Source organism: Urtica dioica, unplaced genomic scaffold (assembly GCF_054948205.1).
Source record: "Urtica dioica subsp. dioica isolate 48M unplaced genomic scaffold, U.dioica_male_clone48M_v1_H2 Urtica_dioica_male_H2_contig_21, whole genome shotgun sequence".
In the NCBI taxonomy this organism is placed as follows: domain Eukaryota; kingdom Viridiplantae; phylum Streptophyta; class Magnoliopsida; order Rosales; family Urticaceae; genus Urtica; species Urtica dioica.
Window position 1 is genome coordinate 154,128 of NW_028297222.1, and position 15,496 is coordinate 169,623.

General features: G+C 32.8%; 4 protein-coding genes across 15 annotated transcripts; all 4 read left to right on the forward strand.

Annotated features, from left to right (window-relative positions):
• Positions 1-1,034: 1,034 nt before the first annotated feature.
• Positions 1,035-3,629, forward strand: LOC149376273 (replication protein A 70 kDa DNA-binding subunit D-like). The gene is made up of 9 exons (XM_089606523.1): positions 1,035-1,055; positions 1,133-1,403; positions 1,504-1,588; positions 1,667-1,791; positions 2,561-2,642; positions 2,736-2,868; positions 2,942-3,111; positions 3,195-3,315; positions 3,399-3,629. The coding sequence occupies exons 1-9, from the start codon at positions 1,035-1,037 to the stop codon at positions 3,627-3,629; spliced, it is 1,239 nt and encodes a 412-aa protein (XP_089462649.1).
• A 287-nt stretch (positions 3,630-3,916) lies between these two features.
• Positions 3,917-5,840, forward strand: LOC149376274 (uncharacterized). Of its 4 annotated transcripts, XM_089606506.1 has the most exons (7): positions 3,917-4,099; positions 4,206-4,342; positions 4,416-4,519; positions 4,613-4,771; positions 4,995-5,134; positions 5,434-5,550; positions 5,691-5,840. In XM_089606506.1, the coding sequence occupies exons 4-7, from the start codon at positions 4,615-4,617 to the stop codon at positions 5,814-5,816; spliced, it is 540 nt and encodes a 179-aa protein (XP_089462632.1). In that variant the 5' UTR covers positions 3,917-4,099; positions 4,206-4,342; positions 4,416-4,519; positions 4,613-4,614; the 3' UTR covers positions 5,817-5,840. The 4 variants fall into 4 exon arrangements, 3 of the variants coding, with proteins under 3 accessions (XP_089462632.1, XP_089462631.1, XP_089462633.1); XR_016295378.1 differs by lacking the exon at positions 3,917-4,099 and having other exon boundaries at positions 4,114-4,342; positions 5,399-5,550; positions 5,691-5,815; XM_089606505.1 differs by lacking the exon at positions 3,917-4,099 and having other exon boundaries at positions 4,114-4,342.
• A 36-nt stretch (positions 5,841-5,876) lies between these two features.
• LOC149376275 (replication protein A 70 kDa DNA-binding subunit D-like) lies at positions 5,877-9,046 on the forward strand. Its single transcript, XM_089606524.1, has 11 exons — positions 5,877-5,949; positions 6,050-6,134; positions 6,213-6,337; positions 7,105-7,186; positions 7,280-7,412; positions 7,486-7,655; positions 7,739-7,859; positions 7,943-8,093; positions 8,599-8,643; positions 8,750-8,886; positions 8,960-9,046. The coding sequence occupies exons 1-11, from the start codon at positions 5,877-5,879 to the stop codon at positions 9,044-9,046; spliced, it is 1,209 nt and encodes a 402-aa protein (XP_089462650.1).
• LOC149376276 (uncharacterized) lies at positions 8,462-12,036 on the forward strand. Of its 9 annotated transcripts, XM_089606510.1 has the most exons (11): positions 8,462-8,643; positions 8,750-8,886; positions 8,960-9,063; positions 9,157-9,315; positions 9,539-9,678; positions 9,978-10,094; positions 10,235-10,356; positions 10,446-10,559; positions 11,053-11,251; positions 11,353-11,419; positions 11,678-12,025. In XM_089606510.1, the coding sequence occupies exons 4-10, from the start codon at positions 9,159-9,161 to the stop codon at positions 11,401-11,403; spliced, it is 900 nt and encodes a 299-aa protein (XP_089462636.1). In that variant the 5' UTR covers positions 8,462-8,643; positions 8,750-8,886; positions 8,960-9,063; positions 9,157-9,158; the 3' UTR covers positions 11,404-11,419; positions 11,678-12,025. The 9 variants fall into 9 exon arrangements, with proteins under 9 accessions (XP_089462636.1, XP_089462642.1, XP_089462635.1 ...); XM_089606516.1 differs by lacking the exon at positions 8,462-8,643 and having other exon boundaries at positions 8,658-8,886; positions 11,053-11,239; positions 11,678-12,036; XM_089606509.1 differs by lacking the exon at positions 8,462-8,643 and having other exon boundaries at positions 8,658-8,886.
• Positions 12,037-15,496: the final 3,460 nt, after the last annotated feature.

Consider the following 15,496-nt stretch of genomic DNA (forward strand, 5'->3'; position numbering starts at 1 on the left):
TAAAAAAGTTGGCAAAAGAACAAAAGAAGAACCCAACGACGCAACCTATACCACCACCCAAAGAACAAGATTTACTACTGCTTGCTGAATTCATAAATACCAACATGAAGGTATCAAAGAAAACTATTACATTCTATTTGTTAAATTAAATTTTTCATTGTCTAAAAGTTCAAACGTGAATAGGAGAATAAATCTGGAAATTATTGGGTCAAAGCGACGGCGTCGGTCGTAAATTATGATCAGCGTTTCTACTACAATGCATGTTCGAATTGCAAGAAAGGAACCAACTTCCCGATCAATAAACGTTTCACATGCCAAAGTTGTAGAACTGAAAAGAGTAAAGTCGTGCCGTGGTATGTGCTATGCATAGAATTTTTTAATCGTTGAACTCCAAATTTGAAACAATATCTCTCACATGCGTGTAAGTACTTTGTAGGTTACGCATTCAGTTCATTTTGACGGATGGCTCAGAAAAATTTGAAGCTACGTGCTTTGGTTACACCGCTGAAAAGATCTTTTCATGCAAGGCTTCACAAATATCCAAAATTTTGGAGCAGGTAAATCAATAAATGGATATGTGTATTGCTTATCTAAATTATTTTGAATAATTTACAAAACTAAATCACATTTGCTAAAACAGGGTACGCCAAAAGATTCCTTGAAACCAATATTCAAGGCCAAAGAAGCTATCACAAAAGCGTTCTATGTTCAAGACACGAGAATTGTTAATTCAAGAGGAAGGCAACACCAACTCACCGTTAGCCAAGTTTACAAGCTCTCCGAGCTTAATTGTATCGGCCAAGAATTGGAGAACAAATATGATGATCTCTCCCCTGCAACATCTACCTCCAACAAAAAACCTAGACTTTGATTAAACTAATTTTTATTTTATTTTAAACGAACATCATAATTTTCTTTTTTTCTTTCACATCTTTGCATTTTAGGATTGCGTGTGTTGATTGAAAAACTATGGAAAATATTAGTTTTATGTTTGTGAATAGAAAAATAGAGACACGGGAGCCAAACACCAAAACATGGTTTTGATTGATTCGAAGGTTAGTGCTTTCAAAAAACAACGTTTGTTTTTTTTTTTTAATAACATTTACCATTTTAAACAATTCTTTTTTAATAGGCAAACAAGATACGGGCGACAATATTCAACAACGACGTCGAGACTCTCCAAGACACTCTAGAGTTAGGGAAAACATATAATGTTTCAAATGCGACGGTGGATGAAGAAAAACCTGCGTTCAAATTACATGGAACACACACTCATTTAACGTTTAGAAGAAGTACAACAATTGAAGAAGTGCAAGAAGACAACATAGCAATGATCGAAAAATTATACAACTTCACTTCGCTCGACTTGTGCAAGACTTTCGTCGATACAGAAACCGATTTGAGTACGTATTATAAAATTAACAAATTGTCTCATACATATTCAAAACGATGTCTAACTTTGTATTATTTCTAATTTTATCTCCATAACATATTTTTTGGCAGACGTCTTAGGAGTCGTCGTTCACATTTCGAAACAAGATCTAAAAAACAATGTAGATTTCTGTCAATTAACATTGATCGATCAAAGGTTCGTCTTTCTTTGTAGTTCTCATTGGTACTCCTTACTCATTAATTTTTTTTTAACACTTTTAATTTTTCCTCTCAGCTTTGAAGTAATCAAATTAGCGTTGTGGGATAATTTTGCAACAAACGAAGCGAACCTAATTTCAGCTATGAAGAAAACCAGGCCGGTTATTGCAGGAATTAATTTGAAAGCCAAAAACTATCAAGGTAAATCTTTTTTTTTCTGGTGCTTTAATTACTCAAATTTTATCGTTTATAAAATACTTAAATTTCTTTGGCTTTTTAATTAAACCATACAGAATAGTGAGACTAAATTTCGCAGGCTTTCCTTGTTGTACGTATAAATATGTAGATTTTCACCAATAACACACATAGAATTTGGTAACCTTATGTTTTGAACGTAAAAATATGTAGGTTTACAATAACACATCAACATATTTTATGTGGCTATGTAATATATATATATATAGTAATCCGTAGTATCTATTTTGACTGGAAAGATAAACTTTACTCCATTATAACTTCTTCGTTTAAAAAAATTTAAATTAGTTCCATTACTTCTATTTTGTATAGCTCGTAGATCCATATGTGTATGGCCTAAAAATATTTTAATATACCTTACGTAGATTAGTGATTTACGAAATATAAATAATTGTTGAATATGTGCCACAACAGATCGGATTAAGGCATGAACAAGATTCAAAACAAGTTTCAACAGCTACTATTATAAAAAATAATAATAATAAAAATATGCTAGCTAATAAATTACTACTTAGTGCTAATTGTTATTTCCACACAAAACCGATCTATATATATGTATACACACATTTTACACAAGTAATAATTACGATTAGGGTGAATTTCTAGAAATCTATACTATTTGTTGAGGATTGTTAATAATGGTTATTCAACAATAGTTTGGAACTATTTCTAATATCATATGACGAATTATCGCTCAATAATTTTTTTTCCCTAGGTGGCATCGTCTTGTCGACAAAAGGATCGAGCACAATTTATATTGACCCTAAATTCTCCATTGCCAAATCTCTTTCTCAGTGGTATATACATGCATGTTGTTTCATGTGACTTCAAATTGTGAATCTTTATTCTTTTTGCTAACACTAACCTTTTTTTTTCTTCCCTAAATCTAGGAATATGGAAAATGAATCAACTCTAAAAAAGTTGGCAAAAGAACAAAAGAAGAACCCAACGACGCAACCTATACCACCACCCAAAGAACAAGATTTACTACTGCTTGCTGAATTCATAAATACCAACATGAAGGTATCAAAGAAAACTATTACATTCTATTTGTTAAATTAAATTTTTCATTGTCTAAAAGTTCAAACGTGAATAGGAGAATAAATCTGGAAATTATTGGGTCAAAGCGACGGCGTCGGTCGTAAATTATGATCAGCGTTTCTACTACAATGCATGTTCGAATTGCAAGAAAGGAACCAACTTCCCGATCAATAAACGTTTCACATGCCAAAGTTGTAGAACTGAAAAGAGTAAAGTCGTGCCGTGGTATGTGCTATGCATAGAATTTTTTAATCGTTGAACTCCAAATTTGAAACAATATCTCTCACATGCGTGTAAGTACTTTGTAGGTTACGCATTCAGTTCATTTTGACGGATGGCTCAGAAAAATTTGAAGCTACGTGCTTTGGTTACACTGCTGAAAAGATCTTTTCATGCAAGGCTTCACAAATATCCAAAATTTTGGAGCAGGTAAATCAATAAATGGATATGTGTATTGCTTATCTAAATTATTTTGAATAATTTACAAAACTAAATCACATTTGCTAAAACAGGGTACGCCAAAAGATTCCTTGAAACCAATATTCAAGGCCAAAGAAGCTATCACAAAAGCGTTCTATGTTCAAGACACGAGAATTGTTAATTCAAGAGGAAGGCAACACCAACTCACCGTTAGCCAAGTTTACAAGCTCTCCGAGCTTAATTGTATCGGCCAAGAATTGGAGAACAAATATGATGATCTCTCCCCTGCAACATCTACCTCCAACAAAAAACCTAGACTTTGATTAAACTAATTTTTATTTTATTTTAAACGAACATCATAATTTTCTTTTTTTCTTTCACATCTTTGCATTTTAGGATTGCGTGTGTTGATTGAAAAACTATGGAAAATATTAGTTTTATGTTTGTGAATACGATACTTGCTTTATAATTCTTATTATCTCTTTAATGTATGTTAGTTAAGAAAAACAAATTAATTTTAAGTGATTTGACTATTCATAGACTATTCATCTTGTTTTTAACCAATCCTGACTCGACACCTCACTTCCACGTCATTAATCTCTCTCCGTTTTCTTAGTCTCAATATCTTCCCCGAAAATTAACGCTCTCTGACCCGAAGCCCGCTCTCTCTCTGCCCCCAAAAAACTCAGCTAACCCTATAGTTCCCGAAAACCTAACTTGCTCGATTTTCTCTTTTTTTGTTTTGTAGGGTTTCCTTGTTCGTCTAGAGAGATGGTTGGCTCTGAGAGTCCGGGTAATTCTTCGTCTCACAAAACTCAGCTAACCCTATAATTCCCGAAAACCTAACTTGCTCGATTTCCTCTTTTTTTTTGTTTTGTCGGGTTTCCTTGTTCGTCTAGAGAGATGGTTGGCTCTGAGAGTCCGGGTAATTCTTCGTCTCACGAAGCCGGCGGCTGAGACACATGGGATCACAGAACCGATCTCCGACGCGGGTCATACCGAGTCAGATCTTCAGCGGAATATGGAATTTGAGAAGGTAAGTGTTTAATGTTATGGATGTTTGTTGATTTTTGGGGTTTTGTTCGATTTCCTCTTTTTCGGTTTTCTAGGGTTTCCTTGTTCGTCAACCCTCTGACCACCCTTGGTTGGAAATAGAGGTTTGTGTATCCCTTTTCAAAAGGGATTTTGATTCATGATAAACCAGTAATAAAAGGTAATGTTTGTTATTTTTTTTTTCACTGGTCTTCAAAGTTTGAAGCTTTAAGATGAATATCGCAATTGACTGTATTGTCGTGATGTTTTGCAGCCATGTCCTCGAGCCTAGCAATTAGTGTGACTGCGATCACAATTTGTGTTGTTATAATTTCGATTCGTTTCGTATATGTTATATGGAGGACGGGGAAGCCACTAAAAGCCAGAGGAAAAGCTTCAAGACCATTCAGTACCCTTATTGTGTTGGGTTCAGGTATAGCTCAACTCTTACAATTTTTTTTTCCCCTTAAAAATCTATTTTTGTGTGTCAAAAAGACTTCTTAGAAAAATGCCGCTTTGTGAAAACTAAATAAAGATAAAGCCAAAATTTTGAAAAGAATATAGCAAGGTAGCAAGAATATATTTTTTTTTCTTGGTAAAAAAAATAATTTTCTGTCTGATTTTATAAAAATGGGTTTGGTTACTTACACTTTCAGGGGGTCACACTGCGGAGATGCTGAACTTATTGTCTGTACTGCAGAAAGACCGATTCGCCCCCAGATTCTATATTGCCGCCGCCACTGACCATATGAGTCTGCAAAAAGCTCGCGTGTTCGAGAATCCTTCGTTCGATGAGGTAGATTCTGGAAATTTCGAACTCTTTGATTTTCGATGGCGTATTTGTGTTTAAATATTTTAGTTTCAAATGAAATATATTTAGTGTTTTCCATTTGGGGAGAAAGCTGCTTCAATTCGAGAACCTAATTGGCTGTTTTGGAAGTGCCATTACTGTTACATGAAATCTGTTTTCATTTTTTTTTCCTTGAAAAAATTATGACTTCATAGTGTGATTATCTCTTTTTTTTGTGGTTTAATTGTGTTATATTCTCGTTCAACGTAGGGAAGAGATAAGATAATATGGCAGAGTCTTTACAGTTCACGCAGATCTATCGTAGCAGAGAAGTCGATCAATCATACATAACCTCTGTTTGGACAACTTTAATTGCAATTGCTCATGGATTATGGCTAATGATCAGAATTAGACCAGAAGTGGTATTATTCTTTCTATGATCTATCCCCATTTCTTCTTTCTATGGATTATGGCTAATGACCAGAATTAGACCTCTGTTTATGTTTCAACAAGGTGTCAAAATGTGATGGAAAATATATATTTTTTTTTTCAAAAAAATTAGAAGAGCTTGGTTGGTAATTGGGAGTTATGTACCGGAAAGATCTCATACATGCATGACATGGGAAGCATGATTGCGTACCACAAAAACTTGACGTCCAAGGGCTACCGAGCGCTCATTTTCAGGTAAGACTTTCGATGATCGTCGTTTCGCAGTGGATGATTAGAAATATAACAAGACAACATAGCAATGATCGAAAAATTATACAACTTCACTTCGCTCGACTTGTGCAAGACTTTCGTCGATACAGAAACCGATTTGAGTACGTATTATAAAATTAACAAATTGTCTCATACATATTCAAAACGATGTCTAACTTTGTATTATTTCTAATTTTATCTCCATAACATATTTTTTGGCAGACGTCTTAGGAGTCGTCGTTCACATTTCGAAACAAGATCTAAAAAACAATGTAGATTTCTGTCAATTAACATTGATCGATCAAAGGTTCGTCTTTCTTTGTAGTTCTCATTGGTACTCCTTACTCATTAATTTTTTTTTAACACTTTTAATTTTTCCTCTCAGCTTTGAAGTAATCAAATTAGCGTTGTGGGATAATTTTGCAACAAACGAAGCGAACCTAATTTCAGCTATGAAGAAAACCAGGCCGGTTATTGCAGGAATTAATTTGAAAGCCAAAAACTATCAAGGTAAATCTTTTTTTTTCTGGTGCTTTAATTACTCAAATTTTATCGTTTATAAAATACTTAAATTTCTTTGGCTTTTTAATTAAACCATACAGAATAGTGAGACTAAATTTCGCAGGCTTTCCTTGTTGTACGTATAAATATGTAGATTTTCACCAATAACACACATAGAATTTGGTAACCTTATGTTTTGAACGTAAAAATATGTAGGTTTACAATAACACATCAACATATTTTATGTGGCTATGTAATATATATATATAGTAATCCGTAGTATCTATTTTGACTGGAAAGATAAACTTTACTCCATTATAACTTCTTCGTTTAAAAAAATTTAAATTAGTTCCATTACTTCTATTTTGTATAGCTCGTAGATCCATATGTGTATGGCCTAAAAATATTTTAATATACCTTACGTAGATTAGTGATTTACGAAATATAAATAATTGTTGAATATGTGCCACAACAGATCGGATTAAGGCATGAACAAGATTCAAAACAAGTTTCAACAGCTACTATTATAAAAAATAATAATAATAAAAATATGCTAGCTAATAAATTACTACTTAGTGCTAATTGTTATTTCCACACAAAACCGATCTATATATATGTATACACACATTTTACACAAGTAATAATTACGATTAGGGTGAATTTCTAGAAATCTATACTATTTGTTGAGGATTGTTAATAATGGTTATTCAACAATAGTTTGGAACTATTTCTAATATCATATGACGAATTATCGCTCAATAATTTTTTTTCCCTAGGTGGCATCGTCTTGTCGACAAAAGGATCGAGCACAATTTATATTGACCCTAAATTCTCCATTGCCAAATCTCTTTCTCAGTGGTATATACATGCATGTTGTTTCATGTGACTTCAAATTGTGAATCTTTATTCTTTTTGCTAACACTAACCTTTTTTTTTCTTCCCTAAATCTAGGAATATGGAAAATGAATCAACTCTAAAAAAGTTGGCAAAAGAACAAAAGAAGAACCCAACGACGCAACCTATACCACCACCCAAAGAACAAGATTTACTACTGCTTGCTGAATTCATAAATACCAACATGAAGGTATCAAAGAAAACTATTACATTCTATTTGTTAAATTAAATTTTTCATTGTCTAAAAGTTCAAACGTGAATAGGAGAATAAATCTGGAAATTATTGGGTCAAAGCGACGGCGTCGGTCGTAAATTATGATCAGCGTTTCTACTACAATGCATGTTCGAATTGCAAGAAAGGAACCAACCTCCCGATCAATAAACGTTTCACATGCCAAAGTTGTAGAACTGAAAAGAGTAAAGTCGTGCCGTGGTATGTGCTATGCATAGAATTTTTTAATCGTTGAACTCCAAATTTGAAACAATATCTCTCACATGCGTGTAAGTACTTTGTAGGTTACGCATTCAGTTCATTTTGACGGATGGCTCAGAAAAATTTGAAGCTACGTGCTTTGGTTACACTGCTGAAAAGATCTTTTCATGCAAGGCTTCACAAATATCCAAAATTTTGGAGCAGGTAAATCAATAAATGGATATGTGTATTGCTTATCTAAATTATTTTGAATAATTTACAAAACTAAATCACATTTGCTAAAACAGGGTACGCCAAAAGATTCCTTGAAACCAATATTCAAGGCCAAAGAAGCTATCACAAAAGCGTTCTATGTTCAAGACACGAGAATTGTTAATTCAAGAGGAAGGCAACACCAACTCACCGTTAGCCAAGTTTACAAGCTCTCCGAGCTTAATTGTATCGGCCAAGAATTGGAGAACAAATATGATGATCTCTCCCCTGCAACATCTACCTCCAACAAAAAACCTAGACTTTGATTAAACTAATTTTTATTTTATTTTAAACGAACATCATACTTTTCTTTTTTTCTTTCACATCTTTGCATTTTAGGATTGCGTGTGTTGATTGAAAAACTATGGAAAATATTAGTTTTATGTTTGTGAATACGATACTTGCTTTATAATTCTTATTATCTCTTTAATGTATGTTAGTTAAGAAAAACAAATTAATTTTAAGTGATTTGACTATTCATAGACTATTCATCTTGTTTTTAACCAATCCTGACTCGACACCTCACTTCCACGTCATTAATCTCTCTCCGTTTTCTTAGTCTCAATATCTTCCCCGAAAATTAACGCTCTCTGACCCGAAGCCCGCTCTCTCTCTGCCCCCAAAAAACTCAGCTAACCCTATAGTTCCCGAAAACCTAACTTGCTCGATTTTCTCTTTTTTTGTTTTGTAGGGTTTCCTTGTTCGTCTAGAGAGATGGTTGGCTCTGAGAGTCCGGGTAATTCTTCGTCTCACAAAACTCAGCTAACCCTATAATTCCCGAAAACCTAACTTGCTCGATTTCCTCTTTTTTTTTGTTTTGTCGGGTTTCCTTGTTCGTCTAGAGAGATGGTTGGCTCTGAGAGTCCGGGTAATTCTTCGTCTCACGAAGCCGGCGGCTGAGACACATGGGATCACAGAACCGATCTCCGACGCGGGTCATACCGAGTCAGATCTTCAGCGGAATATGGAATTTGAGAAGGTAAGTGTTTAATGTTATGGATGTTTGTTGATTTTTGGGGTTTTGTTCGATTTCCTCTTTTTCGGTTTTCTAGGGTTTCCTTGTTCGTCAACCCTCTGACCACCCTTGGTTGGAAATAGAGGTTTGTGTATCCCTTTTCAAAAGGGATTTTGATTCATGATAAACCAGTAATAAAAGGTAATGTTTGTTATTTTTTTTTTCACTGGTCTTCAAAGTTTGAAGCTTTAAGATGAATATCGCAATTGACTGTATTGTCGTGATGTTTTGCAGCCATGTCCTCGAGCCTAGCAATTAGTGTGACTGCGATCACAATTTGTGTTGTTATAATTTCGATTCGTTTCGTATATGTTATATGGAGGACGGGGAAGCCACTAAAAGCCAGAGGAAAAGCTTCAAGACCATTCAGTACCCTTATTGTGTTGGGTTCAGGTATAGCTCAACTCTTACAATTTTTTTTTCCCCTTAAAAATCTATTTTTGTGTGTCAAAAAGACTTCTTAGAAAAATGCCGCTTTGTGAAAACTAAATAAAGATAAAGCCAAAATTTTGAAAAGAATATAGCAAGGTAGCAAGAATATATTTTTTTTTCTTGGTAAAAAAAATAATTTTCTGTCTGATTTTATAAAAATGGGTTTGGTTACTTACACTTTCAGGGGGTCACACTGCGGAGATGCTGAACTTATTGTCTGTACTGCAGAAAGACCGATTCGCCCCCAGATTCTATATTGCCGCCGCCACTGACCATATGAGTCTGCAAAAAGCTCGCGTGTTCGAGAATCCTTCGTTCGATGAGGTAGATTCTGGAAATTTCGAACTCTTTGATTTTCGATGGCGTATTTGTGTTTAAATATTTTAGTTTCAAATGAAATATATTTAGTGTTTTCCATTTGGGGAGAAAGCTGCTTCAATTCGAGAACCTAATTGGCTGTTTTGGAAGTGCCATTACTGTTACATGAAATCTGTTTTCATTTTTTTTTCCTTGAAAAAATTATGACTTCATAGTGTGATTATCTCTTTTTTTTGTGGTTTAATTGTGTTATATTCTCGTTCAACGTAGGGAAGAGATAAGATAATATGGCAGAGTCTTTACAGTTCACGCAGATCTATCGTAGCAGAGAAGTCGATCAATCATACATAACCTCTGTTTGGACAACTTTAATTGCAATTGCTCATGGATTATGGCTAATGATCAGAATTAGACCAGAAGTGGTATTATTCTTTCTATGATCTATCCCCATTTCTTCTTTCTATGGATTATGGCTAATGACCAGAATTAGACCTCTGTTTATGTTTCAACAAGGTGTCAAAATGTGATGGAAAATATATATTTTTTTTTTCAAAAAAATTAGAAGAGCTTGGTTGGTAATTGGGAGTTATGTACCGGAAAGATCTCATACATGCATGACATGGGAAGCATGATTGCGTACCACAAAAACTTGACGTCCAAGGGCTACCGAGCGCTCATTTTCAGGTAAGACTTTCGATGATCGTCGTTTCGCAGTGGATGATTAGAAATATATAGGCGAAAATCGTTTAGAGAATGTGATTGTTTGTGAGCAGCGGCGATCACGATATGTGTGTTCCATACACGGGGACTCAAGCGTGGACTAGATCGGTCGGCTATGCGATTGTGGACCAGTGGAGGCCCTGGTATTCCAACGGACAAGTTGCTGGGTATGCATAGCTCTTTTCATGAAGTAAACAAAAAACTGATTCAGGCTATTTTGCTTTTTTACTTTTATTTCTTTTCTTTTCTTTTCTTTTGATATTATGTTCCAAAATTTGAAACAAATTGGAAGAAAAAATAATTAAATAAAAGTTATAGAAATTAAAATTGCCTATTAGGTTTTCTTTTTTAAAACTGTCATTTATGAGTAAAGGTGTCATTTATGAGTATGAATTTTATATAACTTTCATTTATGTGCGTTTTCTTTTTTAAAACTGTCATTAAATAGTACCTATTAGGGTATTTTTTCCAAAATCTGCGCATATTTAGGCCGTTCAGGATGGCCAGCATTATAGATACTATCGGTTATAGTCACAATTTAATACAGAGCTAATAAAAACCCAAAAAAAAACGTAAATCCAAACCCATGTGAAGAGAAAATAAATACTACTAATAAAATGATATAGTGCTATATGCTTCTAATACTTTCACCATAACCAGCAGAACAAAATTTGACTTGCCTATAGAATCCACGTCTACTAATGTTTTACCAAAAGAACATGGAATTTTGAAAAAGAGCAGACTGGTATCACGAACCGGGCGGCGAGATTCAAGCCAACTTCAAGGCTTGCACTGCCATGGAGTTTACTGCCCTACGGTTATAGCTGCTGTCACGGCCCAAAACACTGTAGGTGTTCAGGTAAACAAAGGTTTTGGTTTTCTTCGGCATGATTCAAGAAGAATGCTTTATTTTTTATAAGCTTGTGGTCTTATATGTAATTTTTTCTTCTTTATTCACAGGGAATTAAGATGGTGGCTGAGGAGTTTGATACAAAGCATTCGAGTCTCTGATATGAATGTTGTTGTGGTGAGTTTGGATTTGTAAACCGTCGCATTTAAGGTTTATTTTTATTTTTTTGAATGATTCTTTTAATTGATATTTCTATTTTTCTAGAAAACAATCAATGAAAATAAAAATAATACTGAGACGTAATAAATTAGCACACGATCAATTTGCTTTGATGGATGTTAGAAATTAGATAGTGTATCTGTAAGCTCTTATGAGACTCATTGATGTATTTAATCTAATATAATTTTTCTTCGTCTGTGGATTGGTGTGATATAGGGGTATGTATGAGCAGTCAATCTCTACAGTGTGACGAAAATAGCATCCATCTTTATTTAATTTCTTTACTGTATTAAGGTGTATTAACATCGTTGAGGTATGTATAAACTTTTTTTTTATTTATTTTACGTTGCCAACATAGTATAACATATTCGTGTTAGAGAATAAATAACTAATGCATGACCAGGTACTAAGTTTTTTTACACCACCACTGATTGGTTCATATGTATATTTTTCCCTATTTCAAATTATGTAATATAAAAATGTTTATTTGCTTCGTCCCAAACCATTACTAATTTTTCTCACAACATGTTATTGACTAAATATTCCTTTAAATTTTTGCAATTATTATGAGACCCTCTCAAAAATTAAACTGATTACGTATTATGTATGGTGGAAATATTTGATATCTTTATATTCATTTCTAACATCATTCTTTGAAGAAAAACATGGTAAATTAAATCATATGTATTTTTATTATTTACTGATTACAACTACAAACACCACGTGCGAAGCACGTGTTCCAGACTAGTATATATATATGTATATATATAGCATAACGTTTTACGTTAATAACTATTTACATATTAAATATGTCATAAAGGAAAAGTAAACTATACCGATTCTTTTTTTTAGTATCCAAAATATTTGGTATGTCTACAAGTTAATGTTTTAGTATTAATCTGACATGTATGGCACAGTAAGGTTTTTCTTAAGAGAAAAACATATTTAAATAAAAGTCTTTTCATGCGTTAATGGAAATTATTTTGTGTGAATGCCGTGTATTACGTGTGTGTGTGTGTATATATATATATATATATATATATATACGGAAATAAGAAGCCAATTTTTTGTGGTTAAGTGGGCTGATATTTTCGGAGCATGTGCTCCTCATAGAAACCATGAATTAATTAATAAATAATACGATAGGATACTTTGAAATTTTGAGATATCTGATGGAGGTATTTTTGCAAAGTTATTAGGGATAGATATTAATTTCTTTTATTTACCCAGTTAAGAGTATTAATGCGTACCACACACATGCTGTCTCTCTCACAAAGTCCCTATTCACTCTCTCATTCTCATATAGTCTTTCTCTCACATAGTCCCTTTCGATTTTGGTGTTTTTAAGACGTATTTTGGAGCAATTCTTTTCCACTGCTACAGAGGTATCTTCGTACGAAATTTTACTCTTTACTAGAACGTTTTTTTAGAACCTTCATAAAAATGTTATTTTTGTATTTTCTTTAAGAAATTAAAGAATAATTCACATTCAAGTTGATTTTGTTATTTTCTTAGCAGCGAAGAAAATGATTATTTAAAATACTATATATATATATATATCTTATTCTGAGATGAAATGATTACAGAATGGTAATTTAGTATATTTTTTTTAACAATGGTTAAATTTTTGGTAATTTTCAGAATATTAGATATTATTTTATGTTCTAAGTTTTGCTAAGTTTATATTGTATATCCTTTTTCTTGGAAAATATTATTGAACAGAATTGATAGAGCTTTAGAAAAATAAACGTTACGCTAAACAATTTTGTTTGAATTCAATGTATAAGAGTACGTTATCTTTTGCTTTGTAATTAAAATTTTCAGTATATGAATTTTAAGGAATAGCTAAAAGTTGTTTTTGGCATTGTTTCTTCAGAAAAAATTATTCAGCATATTATTTAATATTTTCTGAAATGTTTTGAAGAATTTAGCTCAACATTTCTTTTTAGTCGAGATTCCAAGGCTAAGGGTATTTTAGTAATTTCCCTTAACGATGAGTTCTATTTTTTTCAGAAAACTTTTATGTCTAGAATATTAATTTTTAGTGGGTATTAAGTGATTTTCCTAATTATTAATCATTTCCTATTAGATTTTGAACCGAGTACGTAGAGCGTTTAAGCCGTTCACGATCAAAGATCGAAATTTTCAAATCCAGGTGAGAACATTCTCACTATAGCACATATTAGTTTTAAATAAAATTATGATGATTTTTCGCGATTCATGACGTGGTTTGTTTGATAGTATTGTGTAGTTCTGTTTATAGGTACGATATGTTTAAGTATGATGATGTGATTTATGAGTTCTTATATATTATGCGATGATTACATATCTACGTTTATGAATTTTAGACTATGTTGTGCTATGATATGATAAGCGATGATAATGGAGTATTAACGACATGTTTTTGAATTATATGACGTTATGTATGTTGATGTTGTGCATGTCTTTATGCTAACTGTATGATACATGGAATGCTAGTTAATGTTGAGCTATGTTATGTTTCATATGCATTGGTCATGTTATTTTATTTAGTTATAATCATGTCACGTATGATGTTATGTGTAATGTTTATTTATATTACATGTCATATTGCATGTCACTTAAATAATAAAGTGAAAAGATAAGTAAGAGAGTCGTACCGCCTCGAGCTACGGAGGTCTTAAAGAGAATTTCTCGAGCCGAATTACGGGCCCAAATGGGGAAATTTCTCATATGTTATAAGTTTTTAAGATGGAGCGAAATATGAGACTTTGCAACCCCATATCTTGGTTTCCAAAGTGTACACTGAAATTGGTACGACTACTCTAGGGGAGCCCCGATATAAAATATGATAAGATTTATGTTAAGAAAGACCATGTCACCTATTAGAACGAAAATACTAATAACCGGTTCATGCATTGCATTACTCATCTTGTTTTGTGAGTTTTATATTGTTCTCGCTGAGCGATAGCTCATTTCCACGAAAATGTTACGTATGTGCTGTAGGTAAACAACTTACTGCTAAGTGGTGAGTATGGAGCAGCGGCATCGATAGCAAGAGGGTTGGGTTATGGTTGCCACTACGCGTAAGAAAGACTTCCGCTACGCATTAAATAATTTATATTTATTACAATTCCTAAAATAAATTCTTCATGTAGATTAAGTATTATGTTATAGTTTTGTAATGTTCTCTCCTTAGCTTGATTAGAAAATTTATTATAATTTATTTTCTTTTAAATTACTACTAAAATACCGGTTTTAGAGTAAACGTCAAAATATTTTCAAGGTCAAAGCTTTACCATGATCATAGTTTAAAGGTTTAGTTTTTTATTCATTTCCTTGTTATATTTTCAATCAAATTATTTTGATAAGGACTGGTATGATTTTATCGTACTTAGTGTTTGAGAATATATGTTTTTTTTAAATATATATATATATATATATATATATATATATATATATATATATATAATTTGTGAATTTCTAGATTACGGTTTTTTAAGAGTATTACATGATAAAAGGAAAAAAAAATCCTCATCTTTTTTATACAAAATTTTTATAAGCAAAAGAAGTAAGTAAAGTAAGACGGTCCGAAAAGTCGGGTCGTCACAGTTGGTATCAGAGCAACGAACCTATGACCACCCTTGCTATTCGATCGCACAGTTGCATCCATTACTCAAGTAAGTTTTAGTACAATTGTATGTTAGAGTTATTCTCTAAGGAATAACTATGTAGATTAACTATATTGTGATGATATGTTGTTATTCCTTTCATTATTCTGAGATGGCACTACTCTTATTCATTTTTGTATTCATACAATCCTTTTGTTTTTGAGAATTCATATGAATTTTTCTAGTGGCTTCAATGTGCCATCTTATGTTGTGATTAGGTTTGATTTCATTTCCAAATAAAATCTTCTATAGTAAACTAGAATTCATGAATAAATGAATTGTCTTTTAGGCAATATCTGAAAATTTTCAATACTAGTATTGTGTATTAGTTGAGTTAGCACTCCTAATTTTTCATACGGAAGCTCAAGAAGCTCAAGAAGTAGAG

Excerpts from the sequence above, each read along its gene's own strand:
- LOC149376273 (XM_089606523.1), top strand. The coding sequence starts at position 1,035 with ATGGTTTTGATTGATTCGAAG. Across the intron at positions 1,792-2,560 it reads GAAAGCCAAAAACTATCAAG|GTGGCATCGTCTTGTCGACA; the intron begins GTAAATCTTTTT and ends TTTTTTCCCTAG. Across the intron at positions 3,112-3,194 it reads AAGAGTAAAGTCGTGCCGTG|GTTACGCATTCAGTTCATTT; the intron begins GTATGTGCTATG and ends AGTACTTTGTAG.
- LOC149376274 (XM_089606506.1), top strand. The coding sequence starts at position 4,615 with ATGTCCTCGAGCCTAGCAATTAGTGTGACTGCGATCACAATTTGTGTT. Across the intron at positions 5,135-5,433 it reads AGAATCCTTCGTTCGATGAG|TTCACGCAGATCTATCGTAG; the intron begins GTAGATTCTGGA and ends GAGTCTTTACAG. Across the intron at positions 5,551-5,690 it reads TCAGAATTAGACCAGAAGTG|AAGAGCTTGGTTGGTAATTG; the intron begins GTATTATTCTTT and ends CAAAAAAATTAG.
- LOC149376275 (XM_089606524.1), top strand. The coding sequence starts at position 5,877 with ATGATCGAAAAATTATACAACTTCACTTCGCTCGACTTGTGCAAGACT. Across the intron at positions 7,860-7,942 it reads TATCCAAAATTTTGGAGCAG|GGTACGCCAAAAGATTCCTT; the intron begins GTAAATCAATAA and ends TTGCTAAAACAG. Across the intron at positions 8,094-8,598 it reads CAAGCTCTCCGAGCTTAATT|GGTTTCCTTGTTCGTCTAGA; the intron begins GTATCGGCCAAG and ends TTTGTTTTGTAG.
- LOC149376276 (XM_089606510.1), top strand. The coding sequence starts at position 9,159 with ATGTCCTCGAGCCTAGCAATTAGTGTGACTGCGATCACAATTTGTGTT. Across the intron at positions 9,316-9,538 it reads CCTTATTGTGTTGGGTTCAG|GGGGTCACACTGCGGAGATG; the intron begins GTATAGCTCAAC and ends TTACACTTTCAG. Across the intron at positions 10,095-10,234 it reads TCAGAATTAGACCAGAAGTG|AAGAGCTTGGTTGGTAATTG; the intron begins GTATTATTCTTT and ends CAAAAAAATTAG.